Genomic DNA, 21,388 nt, shown 5'->3' with positions numbered 1-21,388 from the left:
ATTTATAATCTCCTAAATTGTTTCTACAATAATTGATCATGATCATCAAGAAATGTGTAAATAGGTATTCGAATGAATATATCAATTTGCGTATTTTATTTGACAATTGATGAATCCTTTTGTATAAAAACATTGTCAATATTGTGTGATCGTGATGCCTCCTCTACACTATCGGCGATGATCGTTGATAGTATCATCGGCAAGATCATCGTTAAGCATCCATATGATCTCCTGTACCGTTTATAGGCATATATGTCCAAGTGTCAGAAAGGCTAGGTGTCATAATGTCCAGGGTCAGTTAGTCCGAATGAAATAATGGCCTGATGACGCCCATCCCATTTACCCATTTGTCAATAATGCCCTAATGTCATAATGTCTAGGGGTCACAATGTCCAAAATGTCCAGATGTCATATTTCCCGTATTTCAGGAATTCCCATAGTTTCAAAAGCTTAGGGTTAAGGCAACGATAGCATAATTGATTGGCAATTAAATAGTATCATTTATCATTTATTTTGATAATTTACGGATAGGTTTTCAAGCCAAGTACATTGTACTTGTCAGTTATTTGGACCTGGGGTCAATATATGTAGTAAAAATAAAATATTTGTTCCATTTGTTATTGGTAGCAGTCCCATCTTTCTCATAAACATAAATATTTGGACCATTTGATAGGAATGCGATCATTTTGACATCTGTACATTTTGTCACCTGGGCATTCTGTCACTAGGGGATTATAACATTCGAACTTTTAGACACTAGGCATTATGACATCTGCCCTTCCTGGCAGTGTGGCATTATAACACACTTTACCTGCTATATTTTTATTAGTAATTAATATATTTTATTAAAACATAGTACCTACTTGTTTACAAATCTAGAAGGCTTGAACCCCCTCCCACCCAAAGCAGTTTACAAGTCATTTTCTTGTACAAGTTCGAACAAAAAGCTATTTCTGACCTGTGTCATGACACAATGACAGAAGGATATTAACAACACCTAGAATTTCTGGCAATAAGACAATAATACTTACGGACTTATTGGCTGTAGGGCATTGTGACTCTGGTCGTTTTGACACTTGGAATCATATGCCCCTAAAGGGCCTGTACAACGCAACCACCCGGCGGTTCCTTTGATTCCCTTTGATGGGTGCCCAAAAAACCGACAACTCACGGATTGCAGGCGATTATAGACGCTGACTGGCGGGGACTGCCGAATGTGCCCTCTACACTATCGTCCCCGCCAGTCATCGTCTATCATCGCCGATAGTGTAGAGGAGCCATAATTACAACATATATGACATCTTCAATTCTTCAATACTGAGTTGAATATTGGTTCTATATTTGAAATCCAAATTATTTATTTATCTCCTCATTATGTTACTCCATTTTATTTCCCCCACAAAAAAAAACATAATAATAACAGTACCTTATTATTAAATAAAATTTATACTTATTATATTTATTTTTTTTTTTTTTTTTTTTATATTTATTTTTTAACTTATTTAAAATTGAATTATAATGTTGGTTGACAGCAATGGTGTTAGTATACGACTACCACCCGGCGTGCGTGACCGTTATGAACAAGTACCTCTCCGGCGGGAGCTCGGCCCCCGGCGAGGGCAACACCTTCCACGACCCCTTCAGCTCCGACCCGGACGCGCCGCGACCCTACACACACCAGGTACTTACTTGACTACTTATGGCGTTATTCATAAAACCATTACAAGCGTGAATTAGCTATATATCATTTGTCTTTATCTGTCATTTTGACTTATGCATTCGTACGAAAGGGGTAAAATATAATTTAACTAATTCAGGCCCGTAAACTTTTATGAATAAGAGGGTTAGTACATACCTGACTTATAATCACCGGTCAACCATCCTGTAGAGTACACTACATTAGCTCAGCGATGTATGCCGTAAATGCCTCAAATAAACAAGATAACTTCGATTTCTTGTAAGGAATTGTACTTGGGAGTGTTACGGTGTTAGATATCGTTTGAAAGCTGAATTCTTTTTACACTAGCGACCCGCCCGGGCTTCTCACGGGTTAACAAATTATACACCCAAACCTTCCTCAAGATTCACTCTATTGATAGGTGAAAACCGCATGAAAATCCGTTCAGTAGTTTCGAGTTTATCGCGAACAAACACACAAAGAGACAGACGCGGCGGGGGACTTTGTTTTATAAGGTGTAGTGATTTGATACTGAACTTACGGCCGATAACGCAGCCGTTAACAAGAACAAGAAACATATAAATACATCACGTGTTAAACAGAGGCTATTTTTTTGTAGAAAAACGCCATGCTGCGGGCAGTGGCGTGCGGCGCACTGCTCCCAGAGGCGGTGCTCTGGAGCCTGCTAGTGCAGCTGACGGCCGCTCTGCGCGCCATTCACACCGCCGGACTGGCTTGCAGGTACATGGACAACAGCTAAATTGCGAAGTGATTCTGGTATGTAGGTCTCTATACCTCTCGTGTCGAAAGTTGGTCCATTGATCATGGACTGGCCTTACGGGCAATAAGAATACCAGTACAGCGGTGTGCCACGTGCGCGATTGGTCGCAACTAGTTGCGTTAGACTGCACGATTGGCTCAAATTCGAAAGTGACACCGCTGAACTAGAACCATTATTAGTGCCCGTAAGGCCCGTCCTTAGATATACGTCAATTTGTTGGTCCCTATAATATGGAGTATTATAGGGACATTAATTTATTTAGAAATGTAACATTTAAGCAACCTATGGTGTAATTATATGTTCAGTAAGTAAAAATATGCTTTAACTAGATTAAATTTCGAACTACCTCCCGAACCGTGGTATACGGGCTGTAACTGGGGACTGATTGACTGTGTTTTTCCAGAAACCTGGACCCGACGAAGGTGGTGATGAACGGGTGTCGAGTGCGCGTGGCCTGGTGCGGCGTCGCCGACGCGCTGCACACAAACACCAACGACGTGGGACAGGTGGGTCTATAGTAGTTTGTGTTACAAGGGATAAAAATGATATATTTCCGTCAAGGGCGTACATTAAATCCTGAATGAAGCGATGGATTCTACAATAGAATCCATCTGAGCGTAATGAGGGATTCAAGTGTTAACGCCCAAGACGAAATAATTTTGATACCGTGTGACACATACTGCTTTTCACATCAACTATGTGGAAAATAAAAAAATCTTAGTGTTGACACAAATTATTATGTTTCAAAATATTATTCAGGCTAAAAAAAGAATGCAATAAATAACTAAAACAGTGTTCTAGAACAGAAAAGTGCCACTTTGATCCCTCCCTAGCAGGGAGGAAAAGTGCCACTTTGATCCCTCCTAGCGGGGAAGAAAAAGCCCTTTTCCGAATAGGTGATGTGAAAAAACTTTATACATAGTAGATATGTTGCCACATTCCCGTACTAGTGCGGGAATGAGCACTTTCCGTGCCTTTGCCGAAAGTTTAAAGAACCGTATGTACCTACTGTAAAAACTTGTACGATACACGTACGAATAGGTAATTCGCAACTCGTGTCGATGTCGTGTTTTAATTTATCACCGCTCGGTGCGAATTTCCTACTTTCCGCAGTTGTATCGTAAATAACTATTTTACTGTGAGTAAAGTTCATGCGTTTTTTGTGTGGACATGATTTATTAATAAACAGACTTTAAGTTAATAGACCGCGAGCCACGAACAGATTTCCATGACCAATCGCCTCCCGGGCGATAACTAGTATATTGGTTAACCCTCATTGATGATCCCTCATGGACGTCAGTTGCCGCTCCGTTGATGTGTTGAGGAATGGCAGCCACCGAAACATCCCAAGTAACAATTTGTGGTTCTATAGTAGTCGATAGAACGTTTCCCAAATACCACCTAAGGTCCTATAAAAGACCTAACAAGATTGTATAAAGCCGAAATGGCGCATCTTATGTGCCATTCAGTGATATAGTAGACCTGTAGCAGTGTGAGTCGTGACGTTTTAGGTCTATAAAAGTGATGTAATGATGACTCTTCTGCTAATTTGTTGTCAGTAACGCCATTATAGTGTTAATTTATACTATAGTAGCATTTGAGATTCCATTATAGCGCTAGTTTTATACTATAGTAGTATTTGAAATTCTATTATAGTGCTTTTTTATACTATAGTAGAATTCATAATTCCTTTACTACGCAATTTGCCATCAAGTTTTCCATCAACTGTTGTGAGTGGTTTTGTTGTGTGTTTACTTCACAAAAACGGTACTAAGCAAAATGGTGATAAATAAAGACTTTATATTGATATGCGTCAGTTAGATGTCGAATAATTCGGTCCTTAGTGCAAAAAGTATATGGGATGGAAATTTTACCGTAAGAATTGTATAAGGTTAATGAGGAATTTTAAATGCCCCCTCGATTTATTTATGTTTTTAATAAAATAATTTAATAAAATATTATGATATTCACCATAGTTACTACTATACAGCCAAGAAGTAAATCCGACGCTTTTATAGGCTAACTATAGAACTTACGACGAAGTATTCACCGCCATCATGATAAAATTAGGGTTCCGAAAGAATTTTGCTATGACCCAGTTACACATACAAACTCTTTAGAAAGACATAGGATTTTTTTAAATTTAGATGTAGTCATTAGGTACTGTTGTTTTCTTTTTCAGTGTGATTGGTAAAAAAAATGTGCTAATAATAGATATCGATAAATATCTAAACCATCACGATTTTGTGCTTGTCTTTTAAAAGAAAAAACAAATCCACTATACAACAGTTTTGTAATATAAAAGAGTCATTGTGACGTTTACAGCGATGAGATATAATAGGGATTTATAAACTACTATTTAAAGCGCTTTTTAACGCTATAAATATATGTCCCAAAAACGGTACTATAGAGCAAAACAGTTCTATAATAGTGTTCATATGACTACTAAAGTATTATGTACTGTAGCAGTGATCTCCAAAGCCACTATATCCTGAAATCGTTGTATAGCTGGGTTTTTGTCACTGTTAAAACACAAAACTATAGCGGCTAGCAGGGAACCTTAAGAGCGCAAACTACTAAATTATTATGTACTATAGCAATGATCTCTAAAGCCACTATATCCTAAAATCGTTGTACAGTTGGGTTTCTGTCACTGTTAAAACACAAAACTATAGCGGCTAGCAGGAAACCTTAATAGCGCAAACTACTAAATTATTATGTACTATAGCAATGATCTCTAAAGCCACTATATCCTAAAATCGTTGTATAGTTGGGTTTTTGTCACTGTTCAAACACAAAACTATAGCGGCTAGAAGGGAACCTTAATAGCGCAAACTACTAAAGTATTATGTACTATAGCAGTGATCTCTAGATAAGATAAGATAAGATACATTTATTGATAAAATTGTACAAATTTTACACGTCAATTCAATGTAGATTCTTTTACCATAATATTTACATTTACTATGCTATACAGTGTCAACCATATTATTATAAATAGATTTAAGTATATAGGTAACGTTACAATGTTCGATTTGTCTTCTTAGTTCTCTTAATTACAATTTTAATTATCATGAATACAATTATTATATTTACTCATTAAGTTCTCAGTTTTTTATCTAATGTTATTTTTAACCTTTCTTAAAATAAATTCATTCACACTGTAGCAACACAGGTCAAACAACATTTTTTTAAGCTTATAATTAAATATTTTAGCGCTCGCTGAGGTAATTATGTCACTAGGTAAGGTATTATAGATCTTGACACCTAGGACAGCCAGTGACTTTCGGGCTTTAGCGAGTCTGCGGTGCGGGACAAGTAGCAGGTGTGCACCCCGGGTATTTCTACCATGACACTGACCGCGCGTTGTGTATTGGTCCAGATTAGACCTCACATGCTGGCAGGCCATTAAGATGAAGATACAAGGCAGAGTGAGGACTTTATGCTCCTTAAATAATGCTTGAGCTGGATGATCGTAGGCCTTACCAGATATTATTCTAAGAGCCCGCTTCTGTAATTTAAACGGTCTGTCACAGTCTGCTGACGTACCCCATAGCTCAACACCTTGGGTTAATATTAAGTGAAAGACCCAAAAATCTAAAGTCACTATATCCTAAAATCGTTGTATAGTTGGGTTTTTGTCACTGTTAAAACACAAAACTATAGCGGCTAGCAGGGAACCTTAATAGCGCAAACTACTAAAGTATTATGTACTATAGCAGTGATCTCTAAAGCCACTATATCTTAAAATCGTTTGTCGCGGACTAATATACGAGTAATAAGGTTTTATATGTTATTTATACTTTTTATACATTTTGTTGTCTATGTCTTTATGGTATTTTGTTTTTACCTTTTGTTTTAAAACAGTTGTCATTAAATGCTCTGTGTGAAGCCCGGCTTTTTCGTTACTCCCGATCTTTAGTAGCTATCGAAGTGTAAATTGTCCTGGCGGCTTAGCACGGTTGCGTTTTTATCCCTTGTCACCATGCCTGTCACGTTCTAACAAGTATGTAAGTGCGAAAGGGACGCGCATAGTGATAGTCGATAAAAATGGAACCGTGCTGAGCCCGCTGGATTCCGGGACATCGTTGTATAGTTGGGTTATTGTCACTGTTAAAACACAAAACTATAGTGGCTTGCAGGGAACCTTAATAGCGTATTTAGTTGCATAAAAGTGATTCCAAATACTAGTATACAGTAATATTGTTTTATAGTGGTTATATTTGAACCTGTTATAGTACACGCCTATAACGGCTCTATAAAATGATGAAGTAAACCTTTACATCAATTGCTTATAGAATATATTAGCTGTATAAGCCTATAGAGCAAAAAGGTGTTGCCAAACGCTTTTATACGACAGGTGGTCATCTCTGAAACCTTAATACGACGTCTATACAAGCTTTTAGCGATAAAAACTAGAATTATAGGACTAAAATGTTACTTGGTTAAAAATAAAATAAAATTTGTCATCGCCTCCCGTTTGATACTTTGTCAGAAGATAGTTTAGATGCTATTGTAAATTAAAAAATAACCGTCAGGCGGTTGTATAGCGGTGGAAGAACGTCAGCTACTTGCATAAACATGTAAAAAATAACCGATGTATCTTTTTATTATAGTAATAACTAAATCATGAATCTTTGCATATAGGATTTCATCAGGCATTTCAATAAACGCCTTACGGATTTGCGGACATAAATGGTAGGCGCGTATTTTTTACATGTTTATGCAAGTAACTGACGGTCTTTCCACCGCTATACAACCGGCTGACGGTTTCTTTTATTTATATTTAAACTATTTTTTTTTTGCATTTAAACTATCATCTGGCTAAGTATCAAGCGGGAGGCGATGACTGACGATATTTGCTCCTGGGCCGCGGTCTATTAATTTTCTTTCTTTATATTTATCGGTTCATTCCTTTAGGATGGTGTTCCACCTATCCAATTTCTTTGTCGAATGTGTATTGCGTCTCACATTTTACTTAATGAGAGATTGAGACGCAAAGACACTGACAGGTAGAATACCACAAGTTAACCTCATCATATTGTCCAGGCGCAGCAAGAGGACCTCACGTCGCTCGGCCGGCTCGCGCTGGCGCTGGCGTGCCGCACGGTGCACTGCGACAACCTGCCCGCCTCCATGGACCTGGTCGCGCGCACCTACTCCGCCGACCTCAAGAACCTCATACTGTATGATCTGATCTTTTTGCTCATCTATACCTACCTACATACATATAGTTAATATCAAACTTTATTCCACCCAAAGGTGGTTAATCTTTGGATCAGCTATGTTTCACTCTTGGTCATAGATAAGGCCAAAAAAAATGGAACTGGTTTTTAGTGGATACTTCTTTGTTCAGGATTCTGTTCAAAATTACTAAGTATAGAACATGCCGAATAACTTTTTATACGTGATTTTTTTATTTTAATCTTTGTTTAATTTATATTAAATATCAGAGTTAGTTAAGAATGTTGAATGTCCAGGCCATGCATCTCTTTACTGCAACGAAAACTCTATATTTATGTTATTATCGCATTTAAATTACTGGATTTTGTATTCAATTTAAAGAGCAAACATCAAAAGTGTCCACTTTTTGCATTAAAATACTGTTATTGCTATAAAGCAGGAAATAAAGAAGAAATCCGGTATTTATTTCAATTTGACCGTTATAAAAAAACGCAATTTAGCTCAACGCTCAAGGCTGAAGCCCCACTCATATTAACACTTTCGGTGCCGGGCGCCCGTGTCCAGTAAAAAATGAACACAAATACGTGTTGTTGGCAGTGAATGTGTTAAGAGTGTGGTGTCGGTTGCGTGCGTACGTTAACGCGGGTTGGATATGAACTAGGTACTTGCTGTCGACGTCGCCCGCCCGGCGGTCCGTCACGGATCTCATGCCAATGATCGGAGCCAGATTCTACACACAGGTACTTTATGGATTATTCATTATTATACTCGTGGTTAGCTTTATACAATTTCTTTATTAATAATGTCCGTTACGTCTTATCGGGTTTTGTAAAAGCAATCATTTACGAGTACGAGTTTAACCATTTTTTTATTTTATAGTTTTAATAAGTCTAAAGTACGAACAATCTCCCCTTGATCCTTTTTGTTACCGTACAGGTATATTTTACGACTACATTACAACTTGATACCTACTTTTTTTTAGCAAAATTTGCTGTATAATATTTTAACCGTAATGTGATCCAATACGCAGAAATGGCAGTAATTTATTTCATTTGTTTTAACACGTTGTTTTACGTCCAAGTAAATTATCCATGATAACGGGGTTTTTACCAAATATAATATGATTTTATAAAAACGAAGCAGCTTATAAACGAGTTGCAACTAGATAAGGTCTACTTTAAATTAGGCCAGTCTAGTGTATTGTCGTTATACTGCAGTGCAGACGTACGGAAACGTTCGTATTTGTCATGCTACTTCAATCAACCTCAGTACTTTTTGTACCGAGACTGACTGAAATTGCACGACACGTTCGTACGTTTCCTGGAAAATACGATGGAAAATAATTATGAACTACATCTGTAGGTACAGCCCAGTTTGTTAAGACTGATCTAATCAATCTCCAAACCAAACGGAAGGAAGGGGTGATATTACTATTTCACTTGCTACTACCAAGTGTGAATGAGAAGGCAAGTTGTTACAGTTATAAACGAGGTAAGCTATCTGCACAGGTGGAGGCGCTGGAGAGACGAGCGGACGCGTTCGAGGAGCAGCTCGCGCGCGAGATCGACAACGGTCGGCTGCTGCGCATACTGATCAAGCTGGGCGTCGTCAACGAGCGGCCTGAGTCAGTGCCTACTTTTTACCTAACCTTGTTGATATGGATATAGATGTAGTGTAGGGAATAGGCGGGCTGTCAATCGCTCGCTGCGCTAATTCAGCCCGATTCCCTGGAGTTGGAAATGCAGGTTATTGTCTCGGCGGCATTCCCACACTATTCTCCTCGAATCTTGTTGTTTTTCTGCAAAACAGAAGGACATCTTTAAGTTCGACGTCCTTTAGTTCGCTCTCTTTTAGCATGTCTCTATCTCTACCGAATGTATTATGCAGTGCGGGATACATAATACATTCTGCTAATAAATGTAAGCTAGTCTGCTTACCACAGTGTGGACAGGAGGCATCTCTACCTATATAACCTTAAAGTCGTTGAAACGAGTTCTACGCCTACCAGCCTACCACGCACCTTTTATGTAATAACACTAATAAACTCGCGGTTTTGATCTGTTTGTCGGTACTCATACAGCGGCCATTGATTTTAACAACGTCGTGACGTCCACTGTCTCTTAATTTTATTTTTAATTACACACAATTAATACCAGATTCTTACTGTACCGTGGAATATCAAAGACTACGTTTTATGAAGTGTTTACAAACACTACCGGGTCACCATATAGAAGTTATTTTACTTTTTATTTACATTGATAACGGCTTATGTCTAGTACGAATGCATGCATGAAAGACCTGTACGAATTGCAGCTGTTCTGTAATTATGCTACAACTTGATTTCAAGCATTACGGACCAGGCCGCGTAGCCAACATGCCAATCGCTTACGCTCCGTAGCGAGAGAAACGTAACTCTCACTGTTGCACTAGTATGAAAGAGCGTTTCGTTGTCGCAGGGCAAGCGATTGTCTCCTTGGCTAGGCCGGCTGATGCTACTGATGGTAGACCCAACTAACTCTTCACTTGTTTATCATCCAGACTGAACATGGACCCAGCGTGGTCAGAGACCGGCGACCGCTATATGCTGAAGCTGTTCCGCGACTACCTGTTCCACTCGGTGGGCGCGGACGGCCGGCCGTGGCTCGACCACGCGCACCTGGCGCACTCCCTCAACCAGCTGGACGGAGGCTCATCCAACCGGGTCAGTACTTGAAACTCGATACATATCGATATATATCCAAACACAGGCAATGAGTGGAAACTGAGGCAACAAACTGAGCTCACCTGAGTAAAATGAGAGAGCTAAAATAAAAACATAATAAATAGGTACATACATAGTACCGTCTACAACTGGTGGTGGTAATGGGTTTGCATAAAATAACTCAAACACATTAATGCTTTCAGTCTTGTTTCTTGTCCAGATGTCAAGTCCAGAGACCGGAATTATTGTGGCATTTTTGAACCGACATAGGGAGTTCTCATTTATCGACTACCGATACAGATATATCGATACAACGTAAGTAGAAAAATATAAAATGTTATAATTGTTAATAGATATTTTGACTGTAAAAGAAGTAATTTAAGCAGATAATATGGAAAAAAGATGACTAGGTACTTATTAAAAAAAACAATGAACGTGAAACTGAAAAAAGAACACGCAACTAAAGTAATATTTTAAATGTGAAACAATTAACTATTACGTTTTCATTGTTTTTATTGCACATCTCTTTTTCACATTTTCAACTACTTACTCAAAAGTTATCTAGAACCTCTACTTTTATTTTATGATGTATAAATTGTATCGATATCGGTATATCAAAAGTCGATCAAGGAGAAGTCCCTAATGACAATTGAAACCACGAGAATTCCGGCCACTGGTCATGTCAAATTTAATGTCATATTAAATGTGAATGTTACCACACAGGTCGAACTGATGTCTCGAGACGAGCAGAGCGTGCTCGTGGTGTCGTACGCGGAGCTGAAGCACTGCCTGGAACAGTCCTTCGAGGAGGTGACCCAGGCCGCCTCCAGCTCGCACCTCACCAACTAACCGCACAGATCTCACAACACTTGTCTAACGTTAGGTGAACATTTAGTTTGGTCGACTCTTCTGGAACAAGGACTGCGACTGTTGAAGTATTGGTAATACACGCTAGTTCTTCCGAACTGACGGTTTTTGTCTGAGTATTAACTATAATCTGTTCTTTTAGATATTTAAAGGAATGTAAGCTACCATAATCACGTCCCTCCGATATTATATCTTTAGCTGAATGATCGAGTCGACGGGGTTCTGTTAGTTTGGATTTCTTTAAAAATCTTAACAAACAGACGATAGTTGTTAAGGATCTCTCAGTTTTATGAAACAAATGGGATGTCATAATCTTGTTAGCGATCGATAGATTTACCCGATAAGTAGCTGGTTAAAGCTACAAGAAATTACACACGAGTGTATTAATGTAAATAAAAGGAAGGTGGAAAAACATCTTGTAATAACTAGTTTGCTACTTATGCAACTTTTAAATGGATTTACTTCTGAAATGTGTTAATTGATAAACTCTTTGTTAATTGGTATTTAACAATTTTGTATTGTTTACAAAAGTAGAAACACTGGTTATACTCTGTATCTTTAGGTATTTAAATAAAAGTTAACAAAATCTACCCTCAAATGGCAGTTGAGGGTAGATGAAAACATTACATGATCAAATAATTTAGGTTAAAGTCAGGTCGTTCAGTGAATGATCCAGGCGGTTTTGTAATTGGTCAGTTAGCCAATAAATGTTATAACTACCCAAAAATGTACAAATTGTTTGTTTACTTTTATTTATATAACTAAATATACAGACTATAGGTACTTTACCGCGCACTGACGGCCAGTTTGTTTTACAATTATTTATTAACCATTTGAATGTGTGAACTAAGTACATTAGTTGAACAATACGGACACCTTATGTAGTAAGATTATGTGCATTAGTTGTTATAAATATGAATCGAACTGTCGTCAAACTAGCCAAGGTTGGGTTCAGTTAAGAAAATTAAGAGCTACTTTTTACATAATCTCCTTGGTAATTAATATAAAGTCCACGAGACATTTTATATTATCGTCATTGTGACAAGCGAATGTGGCCCATAATTCGAATTTGTTGACAAGGCAGAATTATTTACCACGCGCTAAAATGAATATTTTACGCCGTTATACGAGATTGACGAGAGGTAGGGTTATTAGGAGTTGATGCTTTAAAAACAGTACAAATACGGCTGTCGCTCGCGACCTTTGTGTTCACCGTGCAATATGAAATTAACATATTTTTGTAATAAAATGCCACACTCGCTAAAGCTCTGCCAATGTACCGGGATGCGAGGAGTATTTGTTCGTGCAAGTACCTATTGCCTCATGTGAAACGTTCAACTATATGGTTTCAGTGGTATACAAATTATTATGTACGCTGCAGAAACGTCGTCAGAAAAAAATTGCAATTAAACTGAACGTGAGTGGTGGTTTTAAAGTTTTCTTCCGTGTATATGTTTTAAAGCTGGCAATGTAAAATCGCTGTTGATTGCCAAGAATATATAGCGGTCAGTGAATAATAACCAGTTTTGAACGGTTTCTGTGTCCCGTTACATTGGCAGACGTCTATGCGAAGGGTCTAGTAAGAAATTATACTAAATGAGCAACTAGATTATTTGATCAACCCCGGATGTATTACGAAATGACAATAAAGTGTCAAACTGGACTACAAAGTTATCTTTGCCGTTACGAGCAACTCTGTCCTCGGCTGATGCATGAGGGTTTGTCCCGCGTCTCGCCGGCATTGATAACTTTGTACAAGCGATATTGTAATAGCACCAACGACACTAAAACACCAGGTGTAGTTGTGCCACACTAGGTAGGTCGGTTCGTACATAAATTATCACGATATACTGAAGAGCAATACGAATATTGTGTATTTGATTTAATTCTATGCAAAATGTTTCAGTTTTGATTGCTCTTGATTTTAGACTTTTATAATATCGATTTCGTCAGTTAATGAATGCCCGATGACGGCAATAGGGTAGATACTTACTGACAGTAGGCTTAGCACCGGAACGCCGCCACAGTATCTGGCCCGCGAGATAAACTAACCATCCCTCTCTTATTAATACGGGTAGAAAATGACGCGTAGTCTATTTTGCGCGCGAACTACTTTCGCAGCGCTCCTGTGCTAAGAATACAGGGGTTTTTCGAATCCTAGCCTTATTTTAGAATAGACAAAACATACAATTTGGTACACATGATACAATTCTAACAAGGCTGTATCAGTTGGTGCTGTTACGTATATTAGTCCAGTTAATATTTCACCCAGATTGAACAGCCGCCTGAACAAACGCAACAAACATTCCATACTAACAACCGAGCAAGAGCGACGCGTTGAGGGGAGTCAGTGTCTTCGCGTCTCGAACGTAACAGTTTACGTTGAACTGAGGTTTTGCGTGAGAAATGAGGGTAAATATAACAGTTATCAATCGAAGTATAGAAGCGACGCTCTTAATAATAAGTTATGTTTCAGAACATAATCATGCAACTGCGGGTTTGCCAACCCTAATGGGATAAGTGTCGCTTCTATACGGTTGAATTCTTATGTCGGCTTGGGACCGGGGTTTACCACGGACGTAACAGCGGATATGGGAAATTCTGATAGTTCCAATGCGAGGTAAAGTGTGTCATCCCTGAGGTGATGAAATTTTGCGTTTAAACTCGACCAATGCATGTAAGTATAAGTAACCTACAGTAGGTTACCCAATAAACTTGGCATAATATTTATTATAACATCATAAATAAGTAAACGCAATCATTAGAAAGGAACCTCGCTAACATTGAATCCGAAGTGTACGTCGATACCTGTGGAAACACCCGCAAGGCCCTTAGGTATACTGCGAATAGCATTCTAACGTTAATGATATGCCACGTAGATCTGAATTTGTACGTATTGCTTGGTGGGGCCCAAAATGAATGAACAATAATGTACTACTTAACGAGAACAATGAATATTTAGCTGTAAGAAACAATTTAATTCCTTTTTATCATCCACTACTAGACTAATTTTCATTTCCAAGTAACCACGGCGGGTGTGTGGATGGCTTAAACTTTTCAAAGACAATACATGTTGAAATAATAGCGGACGTCATTTTCTAAGGTAACAATGGTGTTGACGATCGGCGTAACTCGAAAATTGTTTTATGGACATTACTAACATTAGGTACACTCTCTTACGCAATTTTTGGTGCACGTAATATAATGTAGATCAAAGTTACGTATTTACCGATGTTGTCCTAGTGAATAACGCTGACTGAATTTAGTTTGTCTTTAAATTGCTTTAATATGCACACGATGCTCGCCACGGTAAAAGGCTGTGGAGTTTGTAAAGTAGGTATGTTACAAAGGAACTAAATGACAATATAACGTCGCCATCTAAAAGCTTTGTACCTATGATGTTCATGATCATTGCTTAAATAGATTGTTATCTGGATATAACAACGCGTGATTTCATACAAAGCTTTTTGTCAAGTCGACGATTAAATTGTATACGTACTCTGGGCCCTCCTTTTCTTAGAGTCCCTCTAGAGCGACGGTTAAGGAGAATGGAGCCAAAAGAGCTCAAATTTTGATAATAATAGCAATAAACTGTTAACTTCAAACCGTTGCCAACAGAGGTACTCTAGCTGATTTTAAAATGATATGTTTCTTGCCACATTATTTGCTCCTGTTGCTCATTACTGTAAAATCTGATGCCCAAGTTGAAAGACACCTCTAGCACAATGTTTATAGAAGACAAGTAATAATAAACTAATTTATATAAGTCGAGTAGTCATCGCAATAAACGCGTTTGTGCTAGAGGGTCAAGTCGATGACGGGCTTAAGGGTGCGTTCGGTTCGCTATTAACTTGAAATATATAGATGTAGAGTCTGTGCGGAAAGAGAAGAGTCGTGGGATTTGAGGGCGCGCCAGTACTATTTTATGGTTTTTGCTATGCTGACAACACTGGTCACGTGATTATAGTACGACACTAAAGGTCATGATACTTGAATCCCTTTTGTTCCGGTTTTTTACCACGGCTTACTAAACGGAGCCTGGTGGCGGTGTAGGCTCGCCAACTCAATCCTCTGATTTAGCGCAGGCACTAGTTTTCTTTTTAAAACACACTCTTTTTATGTCTCAGATACTAAAAAGTGACAGTGCGATTGACAAAAACTCCTAAAACTAGTTAAGAATCTGCCCAATACAACTGTAATTTTAGTACCAAACAAGATAGAGTCTCATTTATGTAATGCCTAATCTGTGCAGTCCAACAGTTATTTTAATACAAAACCGGGTAGATCGGGTAGAAATTGGGCAATAGAACTGTAATTTTACTATCTGGGATATATTTCACCCATTGTAAACTTGACTTGTAATGTATGTGTACATTCTTAATAATAAATATGAATATGAATAAAAATAGTGCATATGTAGGTAGGCCTTATTGGGATATGTCCGGTTCTCTCATCTCACGATATTTTACTTCGCCGAAAAGTCACTGCTAAATATGAAATATAATTTCGTAACTAACAGAACCTAGTAAACGAACTTCCAAATAAAGAAATATTTTATTAGAAATTTTTACATATAAATATGCATAAAATGGCAAGTATCAAGCCTATTTGTCAGTTATTTTAAAGATCATGAATGACCTGCATATTTATGAAAATTAATATATTTTGAATGAATATACTTACCGATTATGTACCGGAGACAAGTTACTTAGGGGGCTTATTAAATAGGTAATTATTTAATATTAAATACAACATCAATACCCGTGAACAGCGGAAACACGTTCCGCGACTTTTTTTAAGTCGATAGTCGGCTTTTAGCCGTTTTCTTCCCGCTGACAAAACCGAACAATGTTAAATATAATATTTTCCTTGTGGTTTTATGTACGGTTTTATCGTGTTTTGAAAATATTTTATACGTAAAACTTGCGGTTTTTATTAATAAAAATATACAATGACAGAAGTTTGTTTACTTTTTACAAGACAGGTGTTTGATTGCCATATAAAATTTAAAATGTTAGTTCCCGTTTCTGCCACGACTCTTCTCTTTCCGCACAAACTCTATAATTATTTTCCATCGTATTTATATACACGAACGTGTCTTGATATTTCAGTCAGTCTCGGTACAAAAAGTACTGAGGTTGACTGAAGTAGCATGACTAATACGAACGTTTCCGAGAAGATACGATGGAAAACAATTATGCTCTACATCTGTAACGAATTGTGCTCAGTTGTCACCGACGAAACCGTCCGGCTAGCAACGGAAACTCACACACGTATAAAAGAGAGGTGATCAACGTGGGTTTTCATCGCGCTGAGCCATGCCCTGTCTTTGGCGGCTGAGACGTAAACTAATAACTGTATAATTTGGTTTAGGAAAATAATTATAATGTTGTACATAAATGAGATGCTAGGTCTTACGACACGGTTACAAAAATGTTACGTCCAGTAAATGATTCAATTTATGCAAAATCAAACGTATGTATAAAATAGAGAATTAAATGTACCAATTTTCGTGAGGATATCAATATATATGTTTTAAACCTTTACTGAATACCCATTGTTAATATGAGGTCAAGTTTCCAGCGTGTCGAACGCACCTCTGTGTATATTTTCGTACCCTACGTCCGTTATATTACAAATTCCGATCTATGTATTGATGGCCAATGTTTCATTGTCTTGAAGTTATGAAACTTAAGAAGGAAATATTTTGAGATAATTATAAGTGTATATTTTTTTCTAACAAATAAAAAGTTTTGAAATTATATATTTGTTTATTTTTTTTACTTAGTCCCATTTTCTCTGCAAATTATACAATGGGTTAAAAATTAAATATTGGGTCTAGGTAAAGTGTAGAATAATGGTAATAAGTACTTATTTTGCTTCGCTTGTTCGCTTACTTTGCTTTCAAAATCTAATAATAGATAAGAAAGATAAATAAGATAATGGGGGGGGGGGGGGGGGGAGAAAGTTTGTATGGAAGAAAAATAAAAACAATAAATTTGTACCAAAAAAGGGCAAAAACGCATAGAAAAATTATTAAAATGCCTTTTAAAATGCCAAATTCAGTGTTTCTGTAAACATTTTTAACCGACTTCAATTTCATAGAAGGAGGATTTCCTGCAGGTTCTGTATTCGGTTGTGGCAATTATTTTTTTTTTTTCTATGTACGTTCACCGATTACTCCGACATCCGTAGTCCGATTTCTGTAATTCTTTTTTTGTTTGAAAGGAGCTACCTCCGACTTGATCCCATTTTAATTTGATTCTGTTCTGATGATGGGATCCATGAGGAATTGAGGGAACTCCTCAATTTTTAAAGGCACATGCATGGTGTTTTGGGCGTTTTCTTAAGCAACTCGAGCATTTTCTCCCGAAAACCACCAATTTGATGAAGTAGACCTGATGATGATGATTATTTTGATGATAATGATGATGATTTTTTTTTAATGTAAGTATGTTCAGCGATTACTCCGGCACCTGTGATCCGATTTGAGTAATTATTTTTTTGTTTGATAGAAGTTACTTCCAAGGTGTTTCCGTATTATTTTTGGTTCTAGTCTGATGATGGAATCCGTGAGAAATTGAGGGAACTCCTCAATTTTTAAAGGCACGTGTTAAGTGATTTCGGGGTTTTCTAAAGTAACTCGAGCATTTGCTTCCGAAAACCACCAATTTGATGTACTGCAACTGTAGCCTTACCACGAGTTTGACATTGACATATTCGCTAACGTCTTATGCATCTAAATGTAACTTTTTATGCATCTCGCTCACACTAAGGTTAGTACGAGCGAGATGCATAGAAAGTAAGTTACACACATGCTAGCAAATATATCAATGTCAAACTCGTGGTAAGCTGGTAAGGCTACTGATCGGGGGTTAGGGTTAGGAGTTAAGGGGTCAGGGATTAAGGGGTCGGAGAATGGCGGTTGAAGGGTTGCTGTGCTAGTTCAGGATCGAGGGGTTCCTGGATCAGGGGTTGATGTGCTGTGAGGTTGAGTGATCGGGGGGCTGAGGGATTGGGTCAGTGGCGGGGCGGGCGGATGGATTTAGTTGACAGGAATTATAATTTCCCAGACGGACTCGAGAAAATTCCTGATTACATATTTACTAAAGTAATAGGTACACGAATTTAGTGTTAAACATGATCTTGTTTTTCGATCATGCGTCGCGCTCTTAACAATGCGTTAAAACTAAAAATGGTAAAATAAAAACTTTTTACAAAAAAAATTAAACCGACATCAAAAAGGATGAAATAAAATATTATCATTTTTTATGTCAACGCGTTACCGTTGAAGTCGGTTTAATTTCTTTTGTAAAAAGTTTTTGTAATATTTGACTTTGGGCATAGTTCCATTTGTATGGAAATCGTTACCGCCACGCGGCATCGCCTGAGACTAAAGTGCATGCTGTTCCTTACTAGAGATGTGCGCCGATGGCAAAATCATCGGCGGCGGCGTCCGATGATTTTTTGACCGGCGGCGGCGGCGTGATCGGCGTGAAATCGGCGTGGCATAATTTTTGATGCTGCATGAGAACGTGGTTGTAGAAACTCTACATGAAAGCCTTCTGAGTATTTACTAGGCTATACAAAACATATTAATTTGTGTTTTCTAAATTATTGCCGAAATTATATCCCATCATGTCACTTGGCCTTGGCAACCATTTATTACCAATACCAACCTAACGGTTACCAATGGTATGATTAAATATTAAAATAAAAAGGATACCTTAAAACGCTACATTTTAGGCAGTATTTTTACTTACTTTGTAAGCGGAACGAATACTTAACACAAAAAAAGTCTTTATAAGTTAAGTCTTAAATCTATATTGACTTTTCCCAGTCGCTGTCGCCTCACCTAGGATTTGTTACGAAATAATGATGAACTACATAAGCACTTTACATTTGTCTGAACTGAAGTTTAACAGAAATGTATCTATACATATAATAAAGCTGAAGAGGGTCGAAAGTCTGTACATGGAAGATATTTGAAAAAAAGTTGGCTGGGGATACTTAGAATTGATAACAGAACACGTTCCAACAGTTTTTAGAATTTTTGTCTGTTTGTCTGTTTATCTGTTTATCTGTTTGTCTGTTTATTTGAACGCGCATCACGTGAAAACGGCTGAACGGATTTTGATGAAAACTTTACTAATCTGTCGAGAAAATTCCCGGCCAGGTTATAGGCTATAAAAATTTAATCCTTAAAAGGGGGGGTAGCCACAACACTCGATTGACTTAAGTTTGCCCCTGAATCGTATGGCGCTACTTAGGAAGGAGGGGCAAACTTTTTTCAAATATGTGCTAGCAAGTACCCTGGTAAACTAACAGATGAATTTTAGTGATATTTCATGTTATATTAAGCATTAAAAGTGTGAATCAAATAGTTTTAACATTAAGTTTTATGTATACATAATAAGTGAAGTGCTTTAGTGACGTTTACTAGTGTCTTGTAATATCTCAGATTTGTAGCCGTTACAGGTTATAAGTTTGAAACCTGCGTTCGCCTTGGAATCCTGTCTGGTTTTTTTTTATCACTAATATTCACTAAATGTGTTTATAATAAAGCGTTGATCATTGTACAGGGTTAGAACGCAGTGTAGATACAGTCAATCGTCACTATTTCACGTAAGTACGTACCTAAATATCACTTAGCTTGAGTGAGCGATTCCTTGTTTATTTTTGGGTTTAATTCAATTGCAAAACTGTCTACAATGCTTACCCGCAGAGCAGCCGCAGCGGCTCGCCAGCAGGAGACTGATAAACTCCAACTTACCTTGCTGGAGTTGAAAATATCCAAGGAATCTTGTGCTCAATTGCTCAGTGAAAGGGAAGACAGTGAGAAGGAACTATTATTAGTACTTAGTAGCAATGATAAGCTTAAAAAGGAACTTTGCTCATTAGAAGCTGACTACAATAATGTAAATTCAGAGCGGGCCCGGCTTCAGGAGACGGTTGACAGGTTCACTGAGTGTAGTGCTGCGTATGAGCAGGCCCTGAAGGACATCAACTCATTGGAGAGAGCACTGCACGACGCCCACGAACAAATCTATGAGCTACAGGAGGCCCAACACAATGCAGCAGCGGCACACTCTCAGAGCTTGTTCGAAGAACTGGTCCGGCCCGACTCTCAGTTGGTTACCGCACCAATTGAAAACCTTGTGGCCACTACAGATTTAGCCTATGATACTACCACACCAAGGTTAGTAAATTGCAGCGGGAACAAACTAAAGAAATATATTAAATTAAATAGACTCATAAAAAAAAACCAAAACTTGTCAAAAATAAATAAATTGTTTTTTAAAAAATTGAGATTTTGTAAAATTAATGTTAATTTAGTGGATAAGTTAGATTTATATTCTGCCCAGTTAGAAAATAGTCAATTGCAATATGAAACCGACACACAGACTTTAAAATTAAAAATTCATAGTTTGGAGGATTCCATAGAATCCTTAGAAAAATTAAATGAGAGTTCTAAAAAGGTGATTAATGAATATTCTTTGGCCATGGATGATTTAATATCCCAGATTAAGCTTAATTCAGAACGGTTTGAGTCACTGACCAATGCCCAGTCATGTAAGCAAGTGACTGAACATTCGTCGACCAGTTTACTCGACCTAAGCCTGTGTGACGGTTTACCACAACAGCATGTAAATGATAATAGCTCCTTCCACACTACACAACAAAGCACACCTAAACCTAATGTTATTATGTATTCTGATGAAATTGGAAGCAATATGAGCTCATTTTTAAGCTTTTACCTAAAGGGACTTAGTACAATCAGCAATTGTCTGCCTCACAGTAGCTTTGAAAATATCTTAAAACAAATTTTAAATGACAGTAATATTAATTCTAAGACAACACTGCTTATTCTTATGGGGAATAGGGGTAATGTGAACAAAAATAATTTAATTAAATACTTTGAACAGTTAAATTCGCTTGCAGTGCATGAAATTATTTTTTTCACATTCCCCTATTGTGAGCAAATGTCAGAGGCAGAAAATACCACTAGACATAAGTTAAATATATCTCTATATAATCTTTGTACATATAGTAGTAAGTTTAGCATAATTGACACTAACAATTTTGTTAGTAAATACCATATGCCTATGGTGTTTTTGACTAAAGGCAAGTGTTGCCTTTCAAATTATTACAAAAGACAAATAGCTTTATCGCTATC

At 37.5% G+C, this 21,388-nt stretch overlaps 1 protein-coding gene across 7 annotated transcripts in view; it reads left to right on the top strand.

Moving 5' to 3' along the window:
• LOC134804055 (PAN2-PAN3 deadenylation complex subunit PAN3) overlaps positions 1-16,973 on the top strand; it is a 30,129-nt gene extending 13,156 nt beyond the window's left edge. For all 7 annotated transcript variants that reach the window (XM_063776939.1, XM_063776947.1, XM_063776942.1 and 4 more), the window contains 8 exons: positions 1,533-1,681; positions 2,298-2,419; positions 2,863-2,965; positions 7,509-7,645; positions 8,305-8,383; positions 9,152-9,267; positions 10,182-10,344; positions 11,068-16,973. In XM_063776939.1, coding sequence (XP_063633009.1) covers positions 1,533-1,681; positions 2,298-2,419; positions 2,863-2,965; positions 7,509-7,645; positions 8,305-8,383; positions 9,152-9,267; positions 10,182-10,344; positions 11,068-11,193 — 995 coding nt within the window. In that variant the 3' untranslated portion in view covers positions 11,194-16,973. The remainder of the gene's footprint in view (positions 1-1,532; positions 1,682-2,297; positions 2,420-2,862; positions 2,966-7,508; positions 7,646-8,304; positions 8,384-9,151; positions 9,268-10,181; positions 10,345-11,067) is intronic.
• The last annotated feature ends 4,415 nt before the right edge of the window (positions 16,974-21,388 follow it).

Source organism: Cydia splendana, chromosome Z (genome assembly GCF_910591565.1).
Source record: "Cydia splendana chromosome Z, ilCydSple1.2, whole genome shotgun sequence".
Taxonomy (NCBI): Eukaryota; Metazoa; Arthropoda; class Insecta; order Lepidoptera; family Tortricidae; genus Cydia; species Cydia splendana.
This window is presented reverse-complemented; position numbering and strand designations above follow the sequence as displayed.